The sequence below is a fragment of the Globicephala melas genome, chromosome 1 (assembly GCF_963455315.2).
Source record: "Globicephala melas chromosome 1, mGloMel1.2, whole genome shotgun sequence".
Classification (NCBI taxonomy): Eukaryota; Metazoa; Chordata; class Mammalia; order Artiodactyla; family Delphinidae; genus Globicephala; species Globicephala melas.
In genome coordinates this window covers 159,821,268-159,846,232 of record NC_083314.1, presented here as the reverse complement: position 1 = coordinate 159,846,232, position 24,965 = coordinate 159,821,268, and the positions used below count along the sequence as shown (strand labels likewise).

The following is a 24,965-nucleotide window of genomic DNA, read 5'->3' as shown; positions in this document are numbered from 1 at the left end:
GCCATGGCTCACGGGCCCAGCCGCTCCGTGGCATGTGGGATCTTCCCAGACTGGGGCACGAACCCGTGTCCCCTGCATTGGCAGGCGGACTCTCAATCACTGCGCCCCCAGGGAAGCCCTTCTTTCCTTTTTTAAGGCCGAGTAATATTCCATTGTATGGATATATCACATTTTATCGGTTTATTCATCAGTGGACAGACACTTGGATTATTTCCATCTTTAAGCTATTGTGAATAATGCTGCAATGAACACGGTGTACCAATATAAATATCTCTTACAGACCCTGCTTTTAATTCTTTTCAGATCATATGGTAATTCTATTTTCAACTTTTTTAGGAACTGCCATACTGTTTTTCATAACAGCTGTACCATTTTGCATCCACACCACTAGTGCACAAGGGTTCCAATTTGTCCACATCCTCACCAGTGTGGTTATTTTTGTCCTTTTGATGGTAATCAGCCTACTGGGTGTGAGGTGTTATCTCATTGTAATTTTCATGTATATTTCCCAAATGATTGGTGATGTTGAACATTTTTTTCATGTACTTGTTTGCTTTTTGTACTTCTCTCTGTTTATGGTCAGTTTGTCTAGGAGTTTATCATTTTTGTTCTTTTTAAGTATCTTGCTCTTGGTTTCCTTAGTTTTTCTTCACTGTTTATTTTCTGTTACACAGATTTTTCTTTTATCTTTACTTTTCCGTCTACTTTGTGCTTAATTTGATCTTTTTCTTGCTTCTGAAGCCAGAGGTTTAGGTCATAGATTTTAGAATTTTTCTTGATAGAAGTGTATAAATCCGTAAGTTTCCCTCTGAGGACTTCTTTTACTGCACTTCTCAAATTTTGGTAAGTTGTGTTTTCATTGCCATTCAGTTCATATTTTCTAATTTTCCTTGTGATTTCTTCTTTGACTTATGGCTTTTTTTCAAAGAAGTATTTCTAAATATTTGGGGGATTTCCACATGTGCTCTTGTTACTGAGTACATTTTGATCAAAGTAGATATTCTGTATGAGTTCCATTATTTGATAATTTTACCATGCAATATTTCCATCATTTATCATGTCATCAGTGTTGGTGATTGTTCCATGTGTATTGGAAAAGAATGTGTTCTGCCATTTTGGGGTTAACATTTTATAAATGTCATTTAGGTTTAATTGATTGACAGCATCTTTTCAGGTCTTCTCTATTTTTCTTGATTTTCTGACTGTTCAATTACTGGCAGAGAAACGTTGAACCATTCATATATTACTGTGGGGTTACCTGTTTTTGCTTTTAATTCTGTCAGTTTCCAGTGTTCATTCTCTTGTTGAGATTCAGGTTTCCATCAGGTGTCTTCTTCCTTCTAGCTAAAGAACTTTAACATTTCTTGTCATGCAGGTCTGTTGGTAACATATTCTTTCAGCTTTCATCTAAAAATATTTTTATTTCATCTTCCTTTTTGAAGATTATTTTCTCTTACAGAATTCTAGGTTGACAAGATTTTTGTCCTGGCACTTTTAGGTTCAACTGCTTTAGAAACTATTTATTTCTTCAAATACCCATCTCTCCAACTCCAATTAAATATGTTAGCCTGCTTAATATTGTATCACATGTCTGACACTGTTATTTTTCAACCTTAAACTCTCTATGCTTCTTTCTATATAATTTTTTACTGCCCTCTCTTCCTGTTTCACTGTTATTTTCTTCTACATGGTCTAATGTGCAGTTAACTCATTCAGTTGATTTTTCATTTCAGCTATATTTTTCAGTTTAGAAGCTTCTTTTTAAAAAATACGGTTTCTAATTTTATTCTTGTCAAGTTCATGTTTTCCATTAAATCTTTATACTTTCTTATAACTTTTCAAGTCCTTTGTGGTAATTCTAATTCCATCATTTGTATTATTTCCGGCCCCAATTCTGTTGGCTGAATTGTCTTCTGGTTATGGCTCTCATGTCTTGCTTTTTCAAATGTGTGATAATATTTGATTGGATGCTGGGTTACACTGTTACATTGTTGAGTGTCAGATTATATTTTATATTCTATTTCCTTTAGGAGTATTGATTTTCATTCTGACATGCAGTTAGTTTGCTTTGGATCAGCTTGATCTTTTTGAGACTTTTTTTAAACATCTTTATTGGAGTGTAATTGCTTTACAATGTTGTGTTAGTTTCTGCTGTATAACAAAGTGAATCAGCTATATGTATACATATATCCCCATATACCCTGCCTCTTGTGCCTCCATCCCACCCTCCCTATCCCATCCTTCTAGGTGGTCACAAAGCAGTGAGCTGACCTCCCTCTGCTATGCAGCTACTTCCCACTAGCTATCTCTTTTACATTTGGTAGTTTATATATGTCAGTGCTACTCTGTCACTTCGTCCCAGCTTCCCCTCCCTCCCATGTCCTCAAGTCCATTCTCTACGTGTGCATCTTTATTCCTGTCCTGTCCCTATGCTCATCAGAACCATTTTTTTTTTTTTAGATTCCATATATATGTGTTAGCATACAGTATTTATTTTTCTCTTTCTGACTTCACTCTGTATGAGAGACTCTAGGTCCATCCACCTCACTACAAATAACTCAATTTCTTTTCTTCTTATGGCTGAGTATTATTCCATTGTATATATGTGCCACATCTTCTTTATCCATTCATCAGTCGATGGACACTTAGGTTGCTTCCATGTCCTGGCTGTTGTAAATAGAGTTGCAATGAACACTGTGGTACTTGACTCTTTTTGAATTATGGTTTTCTCAGGGTATATGCCCAGTAGTGGGATTGCTGGGTCGGATGGTAGTTCTATTTTTAGTTTTTTAAGGAACCTCCATACTGTTTTCCTTAGTGGCTCTATCAATTTACATTCCCACCAACAGTGCAAGAGGTATCCCTTTTCTCCACACCCTCTTCAGCATTTATTGTTTGTAGAGTTTTTGTTGATGGCCATTCTGACCAGTGTGAGGTGATCCCTCATTGTAGTTTTGATTTGCATTTCTTTAATGATTAGTGATGTTGAGCATCCTTTCATGTGTTTGTTGGCAATCTGTATATCTTCTTTGGAGAAATGTCTCTTGAGCTCTTCTGCCCATTTTTGGATTTTTTTTTGATATTGTGCTGCTTGTAAATTTTGGAGATTAATCTTTTGTCAGTTGCTTCATTTGCAAATATTTTCTTCCATTCTTAGGGTTGTCTTTTCATCTTGTTTATAGTTTCCTTTGCTGTGCAAAAGCTTTTAAGTTTCATTAGGTCCCATTTATTTCTTTTTGTTTTTATTTCCATTTCTCTAGGAGGTGGGTCAAAAAGGATCTTGCTGTGATTTATGTCATAGAGTGTTCTGCCTATATTTTCCTCTAAGCATTTTATAGTGTCTGTCCTTACATTTAGGTCTTTAATCCATGTTGAGTTTACTTTTGTGTGTGGTGTTAGGGAGTGTTGTAATTTCATTCTTTTACATGTAGCTGTCCAGTTTTCCCAGCACCACTTATTGAAGAGGCTCTCTTTTCTCCATTGTATATTCTTGCCTCCTTTATCAAAAATAAGGTGACCACATGTGTGTGGGTTTATCTCTGGGCTTTCTATCCTGTTCCATTGATCTATATTTCTGTCTTTTTGCCAGTACCATACTGTAGCTTTGTAGTATAGTCTGAAGTCCAGGAGCCTGATTCCTCCAACTCCGTTCTTCTTTCTCAAGATTGCTTTGGCTATTTGGGGTCTTTTGTGTTTCCATACAAATTGTGAAATTTTTTGTTCTAGCTCTGTGAAAAATGCCATTGGTAGTTTGATAGGGATTGCATTGAATCTGTAGATTGCTTTGGGTAGTATCGATATTTTCACAATGTTGATTCTTCTAATCCAAGAACATGGTATATCTCTCCATGTGTTTGTATCATCTTTGATTTCTTTCATCAGTGTCTTACAGTTTTCTGTATACAGGCCTTTTGTCCCCTTAGGTAGGTTTATTCCTAGGTATTTTATTCTTTTTGTTGCAATGGTAAATGGGAGTGTTTCCTTAATTTTTCTTTCAGCTTTTTCATCATTAGTGTATAGGAATGCCATAGATTTCTGTGCATTAATTTTGTTTCCTGCTAGTTTACCAAATTCATTTATTAGCTGTAGTAGTTTTCTGGTAGCATCTTTAGGATTTGAGACTTGTTTTTAAAACTTTTTAGGGCAGCTCTAGGATTGGCCTTACTTTAGAATTAGTTTAGCCCTACTTTTATTTCATTTTTTAAAATATTTACTTATTTATATTTTTGGCTGCACCGGGTCTTAGTTGTAGCACACGGGATCTTTGTTGACGCCTGTGGGGTGTTTATTTGCAGCATGCAGGATCTTTTCATTGCGGCATGCAGGATCTAGTTCCCTGACCAGGGATCGAGCCCTGGCCCCCTGCATTGGGAGTGTGGAGTCTTAACCACTGGACCACCAGGGAAGTCCCCCTAGCCCTACTTTTAATGTGCCATTTTTCAGAGGTCTCCATTGATGCTCCCAGTTGTTTGACCAGGTCTCTTTTTCTTTTGTAAAAATAAACTTTAATTTTTAGAACATTTTTTAAGTTCAGAGCAAAATTGAGCAGAATGTACAGAGTTCCCATATGTTCCTTTACATCACACAAGCATAACCTTCCCCACTGTCTCATGTGTGGTTTACTGTTCTGGCAAAGAATTTCTAGTCCTCTTTCAGTGGGTCTTTGTCTTTTCTTTGGTAATCTGTCCTGCAAATACCAGCTCCTTTAGCTTTCTCAGTCTGTTGTCTCCCCAGTTTATTGAGACTAGTGTTCTCTACTTGAGTTTTTCCTCTCTATACTGGAACTTGCTATATGTTCCCAGGCAGAAAGCCTAGGACAGTCACCTCGTTAGTTCGTTTTCTCAGAGATCATAGTCTTTTGTTGATTGTTGTCCGTACTTTGAATACATTGGTTTTATATATTTTGTCAAGCTTTTTATTCACAACAGGAGGATTATTCTTCTATCAGTACTGTGCCACAGCTGGAAGTAGAGTTTTATGACAGTGGATTGTAGCTAGTGCCTAATTTACAATTTCTTTGTTCTAAATCATTAAAAAAATTTTTTTAATTTTATTTTTTGTTTTATTTTTGTCTGCGTTGGGTCTTCGTTGCTGTGTGCGGGCTTTTCTGTAGTTGTGACAAGCAGGGGCTACTCTTTGTTGCGGTGCACGAGCTTCTCATGCAGCGGCTTCTCCTTTTGCAGCATGGGCTCTAGGCATGCGGGCTTCAGTAGTTGTGGCACTCGGGTTCAGTAGTTGTGGCTCGCGGTCTCTAGAGCACTGGCTTAGTAGTTGTGGCGCTCGGGCTTAGTTGCTCCACGGCATGTAGGATCTTCCCGGACCAGTGCTTGAACCCATGTCCCCTGTCTTGGCAGGTGGATTCTTAACCACTGAGCCACCAGGGAAGCCCTGTTCTAAATCATTTTGGATATAGCTCACAAATAGTTCTAGAGATAATTGCCCTAAGGACTTTCCTAGGCCTATTTAGCTTCATATGATTTTCTGGCATGATGCAGTTATACTGTGTGAACTACACTCAGCAATATTCCTGTAGGTAGGGCTTAGGAAATCTTTTCTGAAAAAGGCCAAATAGTAAACATTTAAGCTCTGTTGGGTGTAGTCAGAAAACATGGTGTCCTGTGTATTCTTCTCTTCCTCCTCTTCCTCCCTTCCCCTCCCCTCTCTTTTGTCTTCTTTTCTTCTACTCTCTCAAAAATGTAGTAACTATTTTTAGCTCAGGGGCCATCCCTTGGTCAAGGGTTGTAGTTTACCAACCCCTACTATAAAATTGTTCAAGTAGGACTTTTTCTTTCTTTGTTTAAATCTCTGTTGACCATTGTCGCAGGTAATATGTGCCAGTAGAATTGGTGTATCTTGTGTTTAATGAGTTCATGAGAGTAACAGTGTGGAATTGTTAGAAGTTTACTAATGCCATCGAAGGGGGAAAAGTGCAAGTTACTATGTTTCTACAGTTTTAAAGCCCTTAAAAAATGATTATTTGAACGTTGCATTTTTTCCCGGTTAAAAGGGATAAAAATTTAGGTTCAGGACTGGAACAGATCCTTGTTTATCTGTAAATATATTAGAGAAGTTTTAGAATTTGCAGGAATGTTGTAGAACTGTGGTTTGGGACGCAGTTGGAACTATCTCTCCATACCTCTGTGGCGTAGTGCTTCTGCAACTATTAGCATAAATTACTTTTGCTTTTGTTTTGTTAAAATTTCATTGTTTCCTACTTATAGAAGAAATATGTTTTCTGAAATGTTATAAAAACATATAAACATTTTATTCCATTAAAATGTACAACATTCTGTTGTAGTGATATGCTTCAGTTTTAATAGACCCTGGACAATTTTTAGGTACATGCCGAATATATCCATTTATAGATGTCTCTGATCTTCTTGATCATTGCTTTCAGAGCACTGTAAATGTCAATGAGTAAAGTCTGTTGTATTTATTTCAGTTGTCCTCATAGTGAAGAAGAAATAGTTAATGTGTTTTACTTTATAATGTGTGTTAAATTATATTTTAGCTTTAATAGTGTACAAGTGGACTATTGAAATTAGTAAAACGTAACTGATTTCTGTTAGAGGTGTTTCAAGTGTTCGTATTTGTTAATCACCTTTTAGTAAGTTATAAAATCAAGTTCTAAGTATTCCACCGGTTTCAAACTGTTTTTTCCCCACTGTGGGAACAAATAAAAGCAAAAATTAGTGAAAGTAAGTTCTGTGAATCTCACTTATGAGTCTCATCTCTCCTCATTGAATGTATAGAATGAACAGTGGCATACCTTAATAGTATGCCACAGTAACAACACGTATTTAAATGAAAACAAGAAAAGAGAGCTGTAATCTTTAGTCATGACTCCCTGATGAAACTAATTCATCTTCATTAGTACTTAACATGGGTTGTTTGTGAACTGTCATAAATGGTTCATCTCTGGTGTGGTAGAGCATTTAGTGGGTCATCTTTGTTGGTATAACATTCAAAGGGATGGTTGACCACTTGGGGTTTTGTGGAAGAAATTCAACCATCTCATAAGAGATTGGACTTGATGAATCTGAAGTTCGCTGTTCAGCCTCTGAGTACAGTGATTTATTACCTGCAGTTTATTTATGGCTGGTTCATAAAAAACTAGAGCCTGTCACTCAAAGTGTGATAGGGCATCAGCAGTATTAGCATCACCTGAGAGTGTGTTAGAAGTCAGATCCTTGGCTGCCACTCTTGACCTACTGAACCAGAATCTTTAGAAGTGGAGCTCAGGAATCCATTTCCAAGCTCACCAAGAGATTCTGTTATCCAGTAATTGTTGAGAAGCATTGTTTAGTTCAGTGATCCTTAAGCATTATTGTGCACCAGAAGCAAAATTATCTTAGGGGTGCTTGTTTTTGTTTTGTTTAAGACATTTTTAAAAATTGAGATAAAATTGACATATAACATTGTATTAGTTTTAGGTATACAACACAATGATTTGCTATATATATATATTGCAAAATGATTATCATAATACATTTAGTTAACATCCATTACCACTGTTTTTTTAAAATTTTGAAACACTGTTAGAAATATATTTTACATTGAGACCTACTTATGTGTGTGTGTGTGTGTGTGTGTGTGTGTGTGTGTGTACAGGTGTTTTGTAGCATTACTTGTTGTCACTCTGAATTATGTTCTTTGTTTTCTATTCTAGCCTATTTAAAAAAAACAAATCATGGCCCTGGCTCACTAGTGGGTTGATGCTTGGAGTTTGAAAGAACACTGGATTGTTGTGTTTCACTTATTGTCCTATTTTCATGAAAAGTTTTCTGTTGGTTATTGGCCTATTAGTAGCTAAGATTCTTTTTCAGCTTAGGATCATAATTAGGAATTACCATTCTTCTTGTTACTGTAAATTGTGCCTCATTGAGAATGAGGATCTGTCATTAAGGGAAGAAGCTAGAGTGGCTATTGAGGAGCATCTAGTAGTTTCAGACAAAGACAACTTGATTCAGCTCTTGATGAATTGCATGCTTACCAAGAGTCAGTTGTTCCCAAACCTGTTTATTCGAGTAGTACTTGTCATTGTAATTAAATAATTTTTATTGTACCATTTTGACACTAATAAAATTTCCTCTGAAAAGTAGATTGTTGTTTCTGTGAATAATTTTAATGCTTTAGAAAGACTTAGTAGGTAAAGTCAGTAAAAAGGTGGAGGGGCAAGTGTCTTTATTTTCTCATTCCATTTTAAAAAACATATTTATTATTTATTTATTTAATTTATCTTTGGCTACATGGGGTCTTAGTTGCGGCACGTTGCAGCACAAGGGCTTCTCTCTAGTTGTGGCATGAGGGTTTTCTCTTCTCTAGTTGTGGCATGTTGGATCCAGGGTGTGTGGGCTCTGTAGTTGTGGCATGTGGGTTCCAGACCGTGTGGGCTCTGTAGTTTGTGGCATGCAGGCTATCTCTAGTTGAGGCCCGTGAGCACAGCAGTTGTGGCGTGAGGGCTTAGTTGCCCCATGGGCACGTGGGATCTTTGTTCCCTGACCAGGGATCAAACCTATGTCCCCTGCATTGTAAGGCGGATTCTTTACCACTGGACCACCAGGGAAGTCCCTCATGCCATTTTAAAGAACCCAAAATTGCAATCATGAAGATTGCATTATGGCTGTGATTTGTTCAAGAAAGAACTCAAATTAGCATACCCATTTCCAAAGTCTTGATTGATCATCATTGATTGACCAAGGTGCTTTTTTATATATTCCAAAAAAAAATAAATGTTTAAGGCATGTACGTTTCATTTTTAAGATTCCTGACTTCATTGGTCAATGATTGGCCCATCTGCGTTTTTATATATTCCAAGTAAAAATAAATGTTTAAGGCATGTACATTTCATTTTTAAGATTCTTGACTTTATTGGACTTTTAACTGGTGACTGCATTCCTGATCTTATAGTTTAAAGAGGCTTTTATTATTTAGGAGATTGTATTTTATTGAAAATAAATCATCTCTTAGAAACAAAATGCAGATTTAAGTTTTTATTTAAGATGAACCAAGATTACCTCATTTTTATGCTTATTATTTGTTTTGCATTCTTTGGAGTTTGTGTTTTTTTTTTCTTTTGATCCTTTGTTTCTTTATATAAGAGAGGAAAACAGTGTCAGAGAATTGTTAAAGAACCATAACTTCTGAACTTAAAATTATAATTGATATTAGTTTAGTTCTGAAAATTATCCTTTGATTAAAACAAAAATGTATGGAAGTAATTGAGTAATATATTGGCAATGAAAGTAACTAACAGCCCTTTCATAATGTTCATCTATGTGGGTTCCTTGTTGGTGGTTGTACCTTAAAATGAAATGATTCTTCTGTATAGTATATAAATATCAGTATGCCACTAAAGCGAGGACAAGGAGTAAAAGTTGATTTGACATCATGAAATTTACTTTCATTATCAGACACAAATATTGTACTTAAATTGCTTAAAATAACTTTTATTCTCCTTTTACAAAATCTAACAACTTACCTGCATTTAACCCATGTGCTTTCATTCTTTCACAAAGGAAAATTATGTACTGATCACGTGCCCTGATTTTCCCTCTGAACTTACTAATTATTCCCTCTTTTTTTTAATTAATTTTTTTATTGGAGAATAGCTGATTTACAGTGTTGTTAGTTTCTGCTGTAGAGCAAAGTGAGTCAGTTATACATACACATATATCCACTCTTTTTTAGATTCTATTCCCATAGTTATTCCTTCTTTATTGGATCATTTCCATGAGTATACTGTCAGCTGTAATAGTCTCCATCTTTAGAAAAACAATCTCACCAAAAAAAAGAAAAAAAACCCAAAAATACAAAGTCAGAAAAACTTTTCACTCCAGATTTTAGTCCAGTTTCTGCTCATTTTCTTTAATTTAGAGCAAAACTCCTCTAAAGAGTTGTTTGTACTTAAGTTTCCCCAGTTCTCTCCTCTCAGTCTCTTTATGGGATCACCCCACTCCAGCTTTTGTGTACCCATTTTTTCACTGATATAGCTCTTGTCAAGGAAGAAGTTTGTTTCATCTTTCCCAGTATTAATAATCAATCTTCAGTCTTCATTTTATGTGTTATCTCAACAACATTCATTATGGTTGGCCACTTCTTTCTTATTGAAATATTTTCTTCACTTTGCTTCTATAACATCAAAATTAATGGGTCCAAACCAAACTACTATTCATTCTACCCCTCTCAGTCTGTTACTCCCTTAGTGTTTACATCTCAAGAAATGGCACCCCGTTGTGCTCTTTTTGACTTTTTATATTCAGCTTCTCATGTACCAAGAAATGCCTCTACTTTCAAATTATACCCAAATCTGACTACTCTTTCTCACATCCACCATTACTATCCTGGTCTTAGCCACCAGTTTTCCCTTGGATTATTGCATTAGCCTCCTATGTGGTGTTCTTCCTTCCCTTCTTCACTCCCTGTAACATTTAACAGCCTTAAAGTACTCCTGCAGAAGCTGGGGTGTTCCTTGTAAAACGTAAATCATGGAATTCCTCTTTGGGATCTTTTTTGTGGTTTGCAGATTCCTAATATATGTATCCTCTGGCTTTTTCTCTTTTGTCATTTTTAAGCACTCTTCCTCATGCCTGTTCAATTCCAGCCCTATATTCCTTGCTTTCCCTCAAACATACCAAGCCTGTTCACAGTGTCTAAAAACTAGCTAGGAATCTTCTGTGAGAAATTTGCTTTCAAGTGTTTCATTATCTACCGTGATCCCCAAATATAATTTTAGTGTTGCATTTTTTCTGTAGATGTAGACTCCGAAAAACAGAAGCTATTTCTTTTATTTGGGCCACAAGAATGAGTACAATTCTGTTCCATTTAATTATATATATTAAAATATAACTAACATAATTTAATCTCATAAGATTTTATGCAGCCTACAGATTTATTGTGTGATAACTAGCAAAATTGCAAATTCACATTAGATGCTTTATTAGAAATTGCCATCTCTGAAAAAGCTTGAGTGCACTCAAATAAGGATAAAATTTTTTTTTCAATAGACAATAGATGCATGTGCTTCAAAACTCAAGATACAGAAGGATATGCTTTGAAGAGTTAGTGTTTCTGTCTTATAGCCACCTGATTCTGGTGTCACAGAAAATCAGTGGAAGGTATTTTAATGTATAAACAATTGTACATACACATAAATTATAAAACATACAGCAGTGGTAGGATAACATATATATGTATATTCTTCCTCACTCAGATATTTTTACTAATTGACCCTGAGAACTCGTATAAAGTTGCCTCATTCTTTTTAACAGCTATATGATATTCCATTATAGGTATGTACTGTAATTAATTGAGCCTCACTGTTGAACAGATAGGCTGTTTCCAGTCTTTGCTGCTTATACATGTTCTTTTTCATAGATCTTTTGAGAAATATCTGTAGGATAAATTCTTAGAAGTTGAATTGCTGGATCAAGAGGTATGTGTATTTAAAGTATCATGAATATTTGCCTGGTTGCTCTTTTTTACGACTGTACCATTTTATACTTCCTCTAATAGTATTCTACTACAGGGATTGGCAGACTTTTTTTCTGTTAAGGGCCACATAGTAAATATTAATATTTTAGGCTTTTCAGCTCACATACGGTCTATGCCACACTCTTCTTTGTATACTTTTCTGGCCTCAGGTCATAGTCTGGCAGCTTTGGCCAATAGCATAGCTGCCAGGCTGTTATCAAAACCTTTCGTCTTTTATCAGCCTGCTGTATGAACCTGTTATCTAATTGCATTATTAATTTGCATTTCACTTATGAGCAAAGTTCAACCTTAGTGTTTCCTTTCCTGTGAAATGTTTGTTCAGATCCTTTGCTTTTACAAATGTATTTGCTTTTTGGTATCTTTATTGAACTATGAGTCTTAATCTTTATCCATTAGGGAAATGACCTTTCGTGATATAAAGTGCAGTAAAATTGTTTTCAACAACTTTGTCTTTAATCTTTTGGTTTGGGTTATGTTTTCTTTAGGAATTTTTTTATAGTCACATTTGGTCTTTTATTCAGTAAATCAGTCTTTTATTCTAGGTTTTGTCATTCTTAGAGAGGTTTTTCCTCTAAAAATAATTCTTCCATGGTTTTTTTAATACTAGTGTTTTATTTTCTATGTCTAAACCTTAAATACATCTGGAAGTTATTTTGGTATGAGTTAGGAATCCAGTTTTTTCAGGTGGTTACCTTTTTTCCCAGTACCATATCCTGAATTAAAACATAGAGATTTTGGAAGTTGCTTGCAATGTTACTTTTTAGTTGACTTCTTATATACTGTAGAACTTAGATTAAACTGTTGATCACACAAAGTGCATATTTCATGCATGAAACAGTTACTGAGCATATGCTGTGTGGTCAGGTAGTAAGGATAAACTGTTGTAAAGAGAAGGTTCTAACCCTGACCTTTAGCTGCTTACAGTCTGGCAAATTTATCACACTATATGTATGTGTGTGTTTTAACACCCTGCTCCTTTATTTTATTTTATTATTATTATTTTTTTTGCGGTACACGGGCCTCTCACTGTTGTGGCCTCTCCCGTCGCGGAGCACAGGCTCCGGACGCGCAGGCTCAGCGGCCATGGCTCACAGGCCTAGCCGCTCCGCGGCATGTGGGATCTTCCCGGACCGGGGCACGAACCCGTGTCCCCTGCATCGGCAGGCGGACTCTCAACCACTGCGCCACCAGGGAAGCCCCACCCTGCTCCTTTATTTATATTTTCTCCTTAACCTTCTGTTATTATGAAAATTTTCAACTAGAACAATTGGAAGAACAGTATAGTGAATATAGTTTTGTGCATGCTCTCTCATCCCTCCCTGCTTTTCTCTCTGTAGTTTTTTTTTTTTTTTTTTGCGGTACGCGGGCCTCTCACTGCTGTGGCCTCTCCCGTTGCGGAGCACAGGCTCCGGACGCGCAGGCTCAGCGGCCATGGCTCACGGGCCCAGCCGCTCCGCAGCATGTGGGATCCTCCCAGACCGGGGCACGAACCCGTGTTCCCTGCATCGGCAGGCAGACTCTCAACCACTGCGCCACCAGGGAAGCCCTTCTCTCTGTAATATATATACTGTGTGAAAGTAAGTTGTAGAAATTCCTAAGATTTTATTAGCATCTTTGTTTGAATTAATTACTTAGTTAAGTGAAAATGGTGATTTTCTAATTTTATTATTTCCTCCATTTGTCTGTTTTTCTGGTTCGCTGAGGAGAGGGAATCATAGCTATCTTTTTCATCTAGCATAGTACTTATCACGGAGTGATTTCCTAATAAATAAGTGCTGAATGAATGAGTGAGTACTTTAGGCTGTGGGATGTTATTGAAGGATTTCAAGTGAAGGTATAATGTAGAATGATTAATGGTGTAGAAAGATAATTCTGATGTCTTTATGGAGGAGAGCAACTTGAAGAAAGCTTTCGTTTGGACCCTGTATCAATTAGAACTTGATTGTAAGTAATCCAACTCAAATCAAATCAGCTTGAACAAAAAGAGGAATTTATCCTGGATCATGGAACCCAGGGAATGATCTGAAGATCCAGCCACACAAAGGGTTCATCTGGGCTTCAGGAACAAATAAAAGCAAGGCTGTCGGTGCCACTAATATTTTTAGTCTTTGCTTCACTCTGTGTTTTTACCAGTTCTAGTTTGTCTGCTCATGGACCAATTAAATATGGTTTCAGGGCAGGATTTGTAAGAATATGGTTGACTCCTAGATATCATGTGGATTGAGTTAGTACACTGTTAACAGGAAGAGATGTGGAGTGTTGGAATGGTACCAAGTGGAGGAGATGGATTTGAGAGAGATATTAATTAATACAGTTTGCAGAATTTGTCCAAGGGGAAGGAGAATTGGAGTGATTCTCTTTTTTATCTTGAGCAAATTGCTGACTTGGTGATGCTGTTAATTAAATGACGGGAAAACAAGAAAGTATGCTTGGAACGGGAACATGATGAATTTGGTTTTAGAAGTGCTAAGTTAAAGGTCCCTAGGGGACCTATAGAAGCTAATTGAATATAGATATCTGAAGTTTGGAAGAAAGGTCTAAGCTAAAATGCTTAGGAAGTCAACAGCAAAGTCAAGGCTATAGTGGTGAATAAAATAGTCTGAGTGTATAAAATGAGGCGAGAATTGGAATATTGAGCACATAAAGCAGAGGAAGAGACATATAAAATAAATTAATAGGACAATTATAAAACTAGGGAACAATACAAAAAAACCAAAGGTATTTTATCTAGGAGGGATATGCCACATAAGGATTGAAAAAATAATTGGACTTGACCATGAGGAAATCATTGATGATCTTAATGAGAGAAGTTCCGATGCGAAGTTGGGAACCAGATTGCATTAAGTTCAAAGGATTAATGACTGGGAGATGAAGTAGAAACAAACCAATGTAAACTTTTTCCCTAGGAGTTTGTGAAAGAAAGGTGAATTAGGTCAGGAAAAAGAAATAACAGGGCTGAGTTTTTTTTGTTTGTTTTATTTGGGGATGGAAGAGACTTTAGCATGTAGTTTTGAACAGTAAACAGTTTTTAATATATATTCTGGCTTGGATAAATTTTATTTTTATGTTTAAATATTTACCATTATAAACATTAACTGCTGTAAGTGTTTATTAGAGTTAGTGCAGAGAAATTAGGACTCTGAGGTCAGAGATCTGGGTTCTAATCTCAGCTCCCCAGAGTAGTCTCTATGATAACTATAATTATCACTTTTATATTCCCTTCTATGTGTCAGTCACTGTGTTATTAGGCCCTTTTTACATACTGTCATTAAACCTCACCACAAATTAATCTCCAAGGTGAGTATTACACTGTTTTACAGATAAAGAAGCCTGAGCGTTTACTTCTCAGGATCACATAGATTTTCAGTTAATCATGCTATGATTCCAACACAGATATGTCTAATTCTGAAGTTGGTGCTCTTTTTTTCTATATTGCATTGACTTTCTTTCTAACCTGAAATAGTTTCTCAAGTTTTACGTCCCTATTTCCTTATCTGTCAGATAGGGATATTTTATCTGTCACGCCTATATCAAAGTGCTAATTGAATACCACAGTATTATTATCTATATTTTGTTTGAAAAGAAAAAATATATATTTGGTTAAATGCCAGACAGACCTTATAAATATGGTCATCTTTAGCACTATCATTTGTCTAAACAGTATTTTACTTTTTAAGGTGGTGGTATCATGGATACAGAAATGTCTGAAGATATAGACCACAACTTAACTCCTACCCTTGACAGCATGTCTTATGGAATGCCGAATCAAACAGGATCTGAAAATTCATTGCTGGATGAAGATGATTATTTTTTGAACTCTGGGGATCTTGCAGGAATTCCAGTCGTTGGTAGTGACAATGAGGATGAACAGGATTTTAGTTCAAAGGACAATCTTGTTTCTTCAATTCATACTGATGATAGCTTGGAAGTAGACAGAAGAGTCACACAGCATGAATCAGACAATGAAAATGAAATACAGATTCAAAATAAATTAAAAAAAGACTTTCCTAAACAATTTGATCAGGTTTCTGTCTTTAAATCAATACGGAAAGATTTTAGTCTAGTAAGAGAAAACAGCAAAGAGACTTTTTCTGGAAAGGAGAAAAATAGAGACCTAACTTACCTTGAACGTGAAAAACGGTTGGATAAACCCCATAAAGAGTTGGATTCAAGGTTGAAAAGCAGTTTTTTTGATAAAGCAGGTAATAATTGTTGGAATAGAACCATAAAACAATAAATAACGTACTGATAATAATACAGCTTTTATTACTTCTGATGCAAAGCAAAGTATGAACAGTTAAATTCATTGTAAGCTTGTCATTTTTCTTTTATCCTTGTTCTTTGCAGAGTGACTGAATTTCTCCCAGTAACTATTGGTAATGGTATAAATGGTTGAAAAATAGCTCTAAACCTCATTTCTCCCTCCCCTGGTTGCAATATTTTGATGAGAAGGCAAGATACTCGAATCACCTGTTCATATTCTTTGGTTGAACATTGGAACCTGAAGTTGGATTTAACTTCTTTGTGCTGTAAGCACTAATTCAAACTGCTGTCCCACAAATTAGTCCAAATTAGGGAGGGTTTTTCTTTTTGATAACATTTCTATTTTATGTTTTAGAAGTTTCTTGAGACTCCTCTTGAGCCTCTTTGCCCAGCGTACCCTATACTTAGCTTCAGTTCCATTCTTGAATATATACATTTTCTTATTTCTGTGCCTCTCTTTCCTCCTGCTGTTCCATTTGCCTGAATGTCGTTTTCTCTCTTTGTATATATGCCTGTAAAAGTGCTTCTTATTCAACAACACCTAACTCATAAACCTCTTCTGCCCTATGGTCATCCCTAACCTCTCTACATCAAGAATGTTTGTTTCCTTATCTATATTTCCATAGCATTTTGTTTATGCCTCATTATTTATAGTACTTATCACACGGTATTATAGCTCTATTTGTTTTGCCTTACGTGCTAGTGTAGGAGTTTATTGAGGGCCAGATTGTATCTTATTCATCTTTGTGTTCTTGGGGCCTAATGTGGTGTAGTGAAAATAGTAATATTTCAATAAATGTTCAATAGGTGTGAAAGAAAGCTTGGTAGAATACACCAATCCTTATATTTCTTTTGACAGTGCTAGGAAAACTATGATTGAAAGAACAAATCAGTATTGTTAAAAATAACAATTAATTTAAGTATCCATTATGTACAAGACTCTACAAGGGTATACTGTATTTTTCAGTATATATTATTCAATATGTATTTTCAGTATCCCTATGAGGGATAAATTTTAAGGGTACTTATCTTCAAGGAACATAGTGTCTAATAGCAGAAGGGACAAGACAAGTCAAGTAGCAGAAGTGTCAACGACCAGTTGAATAGCATAAAACTTAATTTATAATTAAAGACAGTAGTAGAAGAGTTTGTTATAAGGCAGCATAATAAAATTTCTATCAAATAACTGAAACTGTTTTAGGTATTCTTAGGAGAGAGATGATTTTTAACTCAGTGGACAAGGGCAGGTTTTATAGAGGAGAGGTGAATTTTGAACTGAGCTGAGTCTGGAAGACTGTATAAATATTAGGATAGAGGGGACTTGGAATGATATAAGCAGAAATGGGGAAGAACAAACATAAGTAATTTTCAGAACATAGTGGATAATGTAACCACTTTATTTAGGTTTGAACAAGGAAAGAGCATGAGGCAAGGCTAAAAGTTAGATGGGGCCAGATTGTTTGTTTTGAGTGAAACTACCTTTTGGGTATTTTTGGTACCCATTTCACTCTAATGAGCAGCTTCATTGGAAAAGAGAGGTGATTATCAAATGATAGCTTTTTAGGTCACTCTTTGTAAGATTTGTTATTCATATACATGTGTTTGTTTTGTTTTGTTTTGTTTTTCTTTCAATAGCTAATCAAGTTGAAGAAACATTACATACCCATTTACCACAAACCCCAGAAACAAACTTTAGGGTAAGTTTTCAGTGTGTATGTAGATTGCTATAACTGTGGCAAGTTTTCTTTATGTGATTTTCTAAACTGTAACTATATGTGTTAGGTAGAGCGCTGATTTTATTTTTTTTAATTTCCTTTATTATTTTCGTAAGGACATCTTTGGAGATGTTCTCAGAAGCCTCTGCTCTTAGATTCTTTATTTGTATTTGATATTTAGACATATATCACATTTACTTGTAAGCATAGGGACTCTAATGAATGTCCGTAGAGTTCTTCATTTCCAGTGAGCTTTTCTTTGGGTGTTAAACCTGAAGAGGAATAATTTTAAAATCTGAATATTTATTAATCCTTTATATTGTGTTTTAGGATTCCAGCTATCCATTTGCCAATAAAGAATCCATTGGTTCGGAACTGGGGAATTCCTTTGCATCAAATGTTAGAATTAAAGAAGAACCTTTGGATGATGAGTATGACAAAGCAATGGCACCACAGCAGGGACTACTAGACAAAATTAAAGATGAACCTGACAATGCTCAAGTAAACATTTCACCTTTTCTTCCCCCTTCTTTTTGTTCCACACATGAATTATTCATTCAAGAAAGGAAGTTGTTGATTAAGAAGTGAAGTGTTGTGTTGATGGGGTGAGAGGAGACTCTTAATGAAGGTTGAGGCAATTGAATTATCTTATAAGAATAATACTAAGGAATCAACCAGAGTTATAGGAAACTTTGTCCAAGTAGTAGTTAAGGCTTTTAATCCACATCGTTCCTTAATACCACTGTTCTGTGAATTTTACATTTTCAGTGCAGGATTAGGCAAAGTGAGTCTTCAAGGATTTGAGATTGATACAGCAGACATGGCTGAAGGTTTATGATGGTTTATGAGTTTATGGTGTGATTGAGTTTATATAAGGTAGTAATAAGCCTTTTGCAGTTGCTGCTAATGAAGTATAGGCTATGTATGGATTTAAGTGTTTTTCAGGAGGGATTAATGGGATTAATTAATCTTTGGAAAAATTAGGTGATTGAAGATCCAGTTCATTAGATCAGTGGGTAGAAGATAAAGGAGGTTTTGATGCTTTGATGGGTGATATAGGATTCCAGTTTTGAGATCTGTGAGTAATAAGGGTAAGGATAGAGCTCTGTTATTTCAAGGTTGCTCTGGAGGTAAAAGTCATAAAGATTCTGTAAGTGTGAATGCTGAAGTCAGTGAAGTTATCCATGCAATTGACGACATTGCAGTGGTTGGAACGGAATAAAGATGCTGTAATCATTTTGGAACGTAGGAAAAGGACCAAGGGATGAATATGCAATAGAGCAGTTGTTTGAGGGTGTTCTGTGTTTTATACAGCTGGTATGAGTGCAGAGGCTGAGAAGTAAAGATAGCATGAATTAGCTATTTTTTTGAAATGACATTTGATGTGGAGAAAGCTTACCTTTCCATATCTTTCTGTTATGTTAGGGGGGTTGAGAATGTGAGACTTCTGTGGAAGAAGTTTTTTTCACTCAGATGTCTCTTAGCAGGGTTTCTCAGCACTATTGACACTTGGGGCCAGGTAATTCTTTGTTGTGAGGGGCTGTCCTGTGCATTGTAGGGTGTTTAGAAGCATCCTTGACCTCTACCTACTAGATGCCAGTAGTACCATGTCTCCAGACATTGCCAGATGTCCCCTGGGGGACAAAATCCTCTGCTTTTGAGAACCACTCTTTTAGAGTGAGGAAATGGAAGAATAGGTGGTTTATAGATGTAGGTGATTTATGTGAGTCAGATTGATGCTTCAATTAAGTGAGAATGCCATGGTGCCCAGTGGAGGGTAGCTGTATAGGGTAGTGGTGATAAAGCTGTAGAGTTGGATGGCTTTGAGTGTGGTAGCTACAAAGATGGTAGAGAAGGAATATGAAAATATCTGAATAATGAAAACATGTTAATAAAAGCAGGCAAAGTGGAGGTCGTGGATATCTGAATTAGAGATAAGGAAGTGTCCTGACACCTAGGGGAGGTTCATATGGCAGTGTATGCTTTAGAAGACTACTACCATGCCTATACAGGGCAGATCTCCTGTCTTTTAAGTGCTCCAATCTGGACATGGGAAATCCATAAGAAATCATAATGCTGGCAGGGTACCAAAGACGTCACTTTCTGCCTGTACATGACCCAGTGACACTTTCCTTGAGCTGAAAAGGCAGTTATAGCAAAGACCAAACACATTGTGGGAAGAGGGCATCAGGAAAGGTTATTTGTATTGGGTTGGCCAGAAGGTTCGTTCAGGTTTTTCTGTAATGTCTTACGGAAAAATCTGAATGAACCTTTTGGCCAACCCAATATTACTGTTTTGAAAACAATCAGAGATTCCAGTGACTGGAGGATACCAACAGGGTGGAACAGTCAGGACACAGAAACACCTACATTTTTATCACTATTCAAAGTGTAATAATGTGTTATAAAATGCCGTATATGAAGTTTCGTCATGATTTTGGGGAAGAACTTCCCTAAGGGCTCACCACCTGATTGACTGGACTCTTTGAAACCAAGCAGGAATCTGTGTAAGTTCTAGGCATAAGGTCCAGAAGCATTCTTTGCCCTGACCCCACAATAAGGCAGTTCCAGCATGTGAGTGGTAAAACTAGGTGTTCTCTGAGAAGTCCTTTCTGTTATCAGCTGCACCAATCCTGTGGGATCATACCTTTGATAACTCTTCTAGAAATCCCTGACCTCATGTTAAACTATGGATACCTGGTTCTTTCTTTTTTTTCCATCCCTTCCTTACCTTCTCTCTCCCCCTCCTCTCCCTTTCCCTCCTACTTCCTCTCCCCGCCTCCTATTTCCTCTCCCCTTCTCCCACCTCCTTCTTCATTGTCCTGTTCTTTTAGGTATTTCTCCTCAGTGACCATTGGAAATCTATATTCCTTGTTCAACACTGCCTAATGCTTTATTATTCTTATTCATTTCCCATAGACTGGAAAAAGGAGTTCCAACAAATTATTCTCTTAGACTCTGAAAACAGTACTATAACCTAATGCTCATAAAATACTGATAGATTTAACAGCTGTGGTCAGTCTTTACTTTTGACCATCAGTTACTTGTAATAACTTTTCTCTTGGTGTAATAAGATCATAGCTTTAGCTTCTGGCACCTCGTCAAAACCTCCCTTGGCTTTTCTCTTTGCTTAACTTGTAGCTCTGCTTTCAACTCACTTCCTTATTCTCCTTTTTACACAGTTCACTTTGGTCTTAATTTTTTTACTTTCCCATGTAAATCACTAAGGTACTGAAATGTATGTTTATATATATATATTTACTTCTTCCCAATTGTTCTTATTTCTTCAGTTATAATTTTCTGGGTTTGCCAGTTGTCATCCTCCTGCCTCTGTTACTGGCGTAGCATCATTTGTCCTCCCAGTTACATTTCTTCATTCAAATCCTATTGCATGTTACTATAATATATTCTGTATATAATACTTACAGATACTTTTATGTGTACTATGTTGTTTCATCCTCCAATATAAGAAGGCCAGAGTAGATGATATTAACTCTATGTTTAGGTGAGGGAACTGAGATTCATAGAGGTTAATAAGTTAGTTACTCAAGGCCATATGGCCAGGAAGGAGCCAATCAGCGGCCTTCATCAAGGCCTTATTATTATAGTCTACCAAACTTTCTGTAAATAAAAGTTGTTTAAAAAAATGATTAGAGAAGTTTTTAAAATAAAAACTTTAAAGAGCCAGAGACGTCATTTTTTCTTCTCCCCTTTTCTGTAGTTTCTGAAAGCTGGAAATTCAGTAAATATTATATTAAAATCATGATTTTTTTTCTTTCCTTTTTGCTCATAATAAAAGGAGAGCTGATCTGTAATCTCTCATTGAAGTAAATGGATTAGAATGGGAAAGCAAATTAATTAATTGTCACAATAGTGAGTCATATAGTCTTGGCAAATGGAATGCAGTAATTAAATGTTGGGGCTTGTTTTTTTAGCCATGTCAAGTTAACTTGGTTATAGAAACTGGGTTCTTCATTTCTAAAATACTGTCTTGGGATACTTATACATACTTTATGGTAAATAAAGGGAAGGTAAAGATATTGTGGTAGAGGATTTTTTGGTTTTGTTTTGACACCTGTTTTTCTGTTTCTGAAAGCTTTTGGATCATCAGATTTTCACTTCTCAAGTTATTAGTCATTGATTTTTTATTAAATATTTGTAAAATTAATCATTGTTGGGAGGATACTAACATAAACATGATTATGCCTTGAAGGCATTGTGGGGTGTAAAAGCAGAGTACTTAAGATATATTCTTACTTTACTATATTATATAAGTAATATGTACTTGAGGCTTAAGGAATGTATCAGAAGTTTGAAATAACTGTCACAGACAGTGAGAAAGAGAGCTGACTGGAGACCATGAAAGTATGCCCATGAATACTGATATTTTTTCTGGAGTTTTCTGAGATTTAAAAAAATTTTTTACTTGTAATATGCTTTCATATACTATATAATGTAGGAATGTTATGATGAATCAATATTAGAAAATCTCTTAATATACGTAACTTCATCAACAGGTCAAATAAGACTAGATATATAGATAGATAGACAGATGCCGAAAGACATTTCATGTAATTCACTATGCATTTCTTATAATAGATACTCTCTTGATCAGGTAAGGAAATACCTACTTCTGATCAATAACAGTCATTGAATTTAAAAGTAAAATGATGGAAACCTTCTGTTAATAATAACTAAATGAACACAAATTACTGATGTCAGCATTATTATTTAACTCTTGTTGGATTTTCGACCCAATACATGTTAAAGAAATTAGAAGAAATAATGGAAAAGGGGAGACAAAATTATCATCATTTACTGGTAAGGATCTTTATTAGAAAATTAATAGAATTCTTGAAAGTTTAGTGGAGTAGCTAGTTGAATTTTAGTTATATAAAACAGAAATATTTCTATAAATCAGTTGTTTCCCAGTTAGACAATATTATGAAAAGATATACTGTTTCCTACAGCAGAGCAACTAAAAAGTGCTTGTATCGGATAAAACAACTTGAATGAATGCAGACTTTTTTTTTAATATAAGATATTAGTTATTCCTAAATTAAGATACAGTATGGATACAATTATGAAAATATCAGTGGTTTCTTATGTTTTGAAGAAAAATAAATAGGCATGCACACACACATTATGTTACATGTATGCTCTAAACATTAGAGATGTGGTGAACTATTAAATGATTAAACATCTCACAATTATTTTCATTAGGATAGTGTGATATCATAAGAGTCGTCAGCCTGATAGTGATGCAGAATAGATTGCCATAAAAGAGATATTTTTAGAGGAAGTTGATATGTTAATGGTGAGTGGAAGGAATTCATCAGCTAGTCAAAGAAAGAAAAAGAAAAATGCTCATTATATATCAAAATAAATATCAATAAATCACAGATGGATTAAAGCAGGAGTTGGCAAATTATCTTTCAGCAGTGGGCCAAATCCAGCCTGCCCTCTTTGTTTCTGTTTTGTTTTTCTGCATACTGTTTTTATAGTTTTATTGGATCATTGCCACATTCATTCATTTACATATTATCTATGGGTACTTTTGCTCTACCAGGGCAGACTTGAGTAGTCGTGATAGCATGGCTTGAAAAGTCAAAAATATTTAGTATCTGGCCCTTTGCAGATAAAGTTTGCTGACCTCTGGATTAAAGGACTGTATTATAAACAATGAAAACTTTCTTAGTATTTTATTGTGGAAGTAGAACTTTGTAAGAAATAGAAGGAATCGCAAAGGTAAAAACTGTCGATTTTTTGGCATAAAAATGGAAACTTCAGTATGTAAAATTTATCTCATAGTACATATTGAGGAAATGTTGATAACAGATGTTATCAGAGGTTAATCTTGTTACCTTATAATGCTTTTTTTGTAAATGGATATTTAAAAAATTGGAAATTAAAACAAGAATGGGAAGAGACTTTTAAGTGGCTTTTATCACAAATTGCTAGAATAAATAAAATTAAGGTTTTAAAAAACAATCTGTCATTGTGCATCAAGAACCTTTACTATGTACTTATTTACCTGGTAATTCCACTTTAAGATTCTTTCCTTAGGAGATAATCCTAAATATGAGTGTATGAGTATTCACAGAGATGTTCATCATGGCATTACCGATAAAAGCAAATGTGTGGAAACAAGTGAACCAACACTGGGTTGTGGTTATGTAATTTCAGTGCCATTCAAGGCTATCAAATTGGAGACTGAGGCCAAGGGAAAAATTAGTAATACTGATCCTGTCTTTACTTATTTAAAGTTTTGGTATTTTGTTTATCGTGGATTATGGCATTTTAAAAAATATTACTGAGATTTTTGGTGCCTTAATTTGTGCCTGAGGCAAGTGCCTCACCTCACCCCAGTCTCATCCTTATGTAATCTGATATGTCTATTAAATAATATATATCAGTATTTTCTCGAATTCCAGTAATGTACAGACACGTCTTATCACAAAAAAAGGCGGTATGTTGGAGTTGCCTGAGAATTCCAAGAATAAGACGTCTTTCAGGGTTTTGCAAGTTTCAGTGTGATAAACAGTGAATTAAAATACAAAGTTAAATCTACCACTTAGGGGCTTCACAATGCAATAATAGAATTGTAAAAGCTAACAACAGCACTAAAAACTTGTTGTACAACTCAGTTATATGTGGTTATTCATGACTAAAAATATATTTACATTCACTAAAAAAATTATTGAAATAAAAACCCAGACTTTTAAAATATTTTTTTTAGAATTCTCAGACTGCCTGGTCTGCCTTTACAAACCTCAGGGATTCTTGGACTCCAACCTTAGAAACACTGATATTTAGCCACTAGAATTTATTTTAGAGTAATATGTGATAATATGCAAATAAATGTTCAGTTGATTCAAGTGACCAAAAAATCATTTTATAAGAATGCTATATTCAGTATAATTACAGCTGTGTGAAGAAACACATACGGCAGGGGAAAAGACTGGAAAGAAATATAACAAAAGAGTAACAGTGGTGGTTTTGGGGTAATGGAAATATGATTAGAATTTTTTTCTCATTTCTACTTGTCTAAATTTTGTATAGTAAGTGTGTATTACTTTTATAATAGATGAACAGCAACTTAAAATACTGTAATAATATTAAGAATTTAAAAAAAAATTTGTGAATATCTGGTAGTGCTATAGGCTAGATAGCTACTGTCATTTTTTACCTCAACTCAGCGTGTATAAATATGTTATACCCTTATTGTAATTATAGTTTGCTTGCTATTACTTATTAATATTAATGTAGTAAACATTTTCCACCCCTATATAGCCATAGTAAAATGTCTTGAATATCTGGATTTCTTTAGATACATTGTATTTATTTTTTCTTTACATATTTATTTATTTTTCTTTTTAAAAGGAGTATAGTCATGGCCAACAGCAAAAAACTCAAGAAGGGGAACTGAAAATTAGTGCTGTGTTTTCAGTCAGTGGCAGTCCTCTTGGTAAGAAGCAGAACTGAATGAATGAA

At 35.4% G+C, this 24,965-nt stretch overlaps 1 protein-coding gene across 5 annotated transcripts in view; it reads left to right on the top strand.

Moving 5' to 3' along the window:
* The window catches only part of ZMYM4 (zinc finger MYM-type containing 4), a 176,861-nt gene that overhangs the window by 97,547 nt on the left and 54,349 nt on the right, over positions 1 to 24,965 (top strand). For 3 of the 5 annotated variants that reach the window (XM_060307953.1, XM_030869680.2, XM_060307950.1), the window contains 4 exons: positions 15,171 to 15,695; positions 17,392 to 17,453; positions 17,802 to 17,972; positions 24,855 to 24,939. In XM_060307953.1, coding sequence (XP_060163936.1) covers positions 15,182 to 15,695; positions 17,392 to 17,453; positions 17,802 to 17,972; positions 24,855 to 24,939 — 832 coding nt within the window. In that variant the 5' untranslated portion in view covers positions 15,171 to 15,181. Of the gene's footprint in view, positions 1 to 15,170; positions 15,696 to 17,391; positions 17,454 to 17,801; positions 17,973 to 22,256; positions 22,293 to 24,854; positions 24,940 to 24,965 lie in introns of those variants that run through there. The other 2 variants (XM_060307954.2, XM_060307959.1) reach the window with 2 other exon arrangements.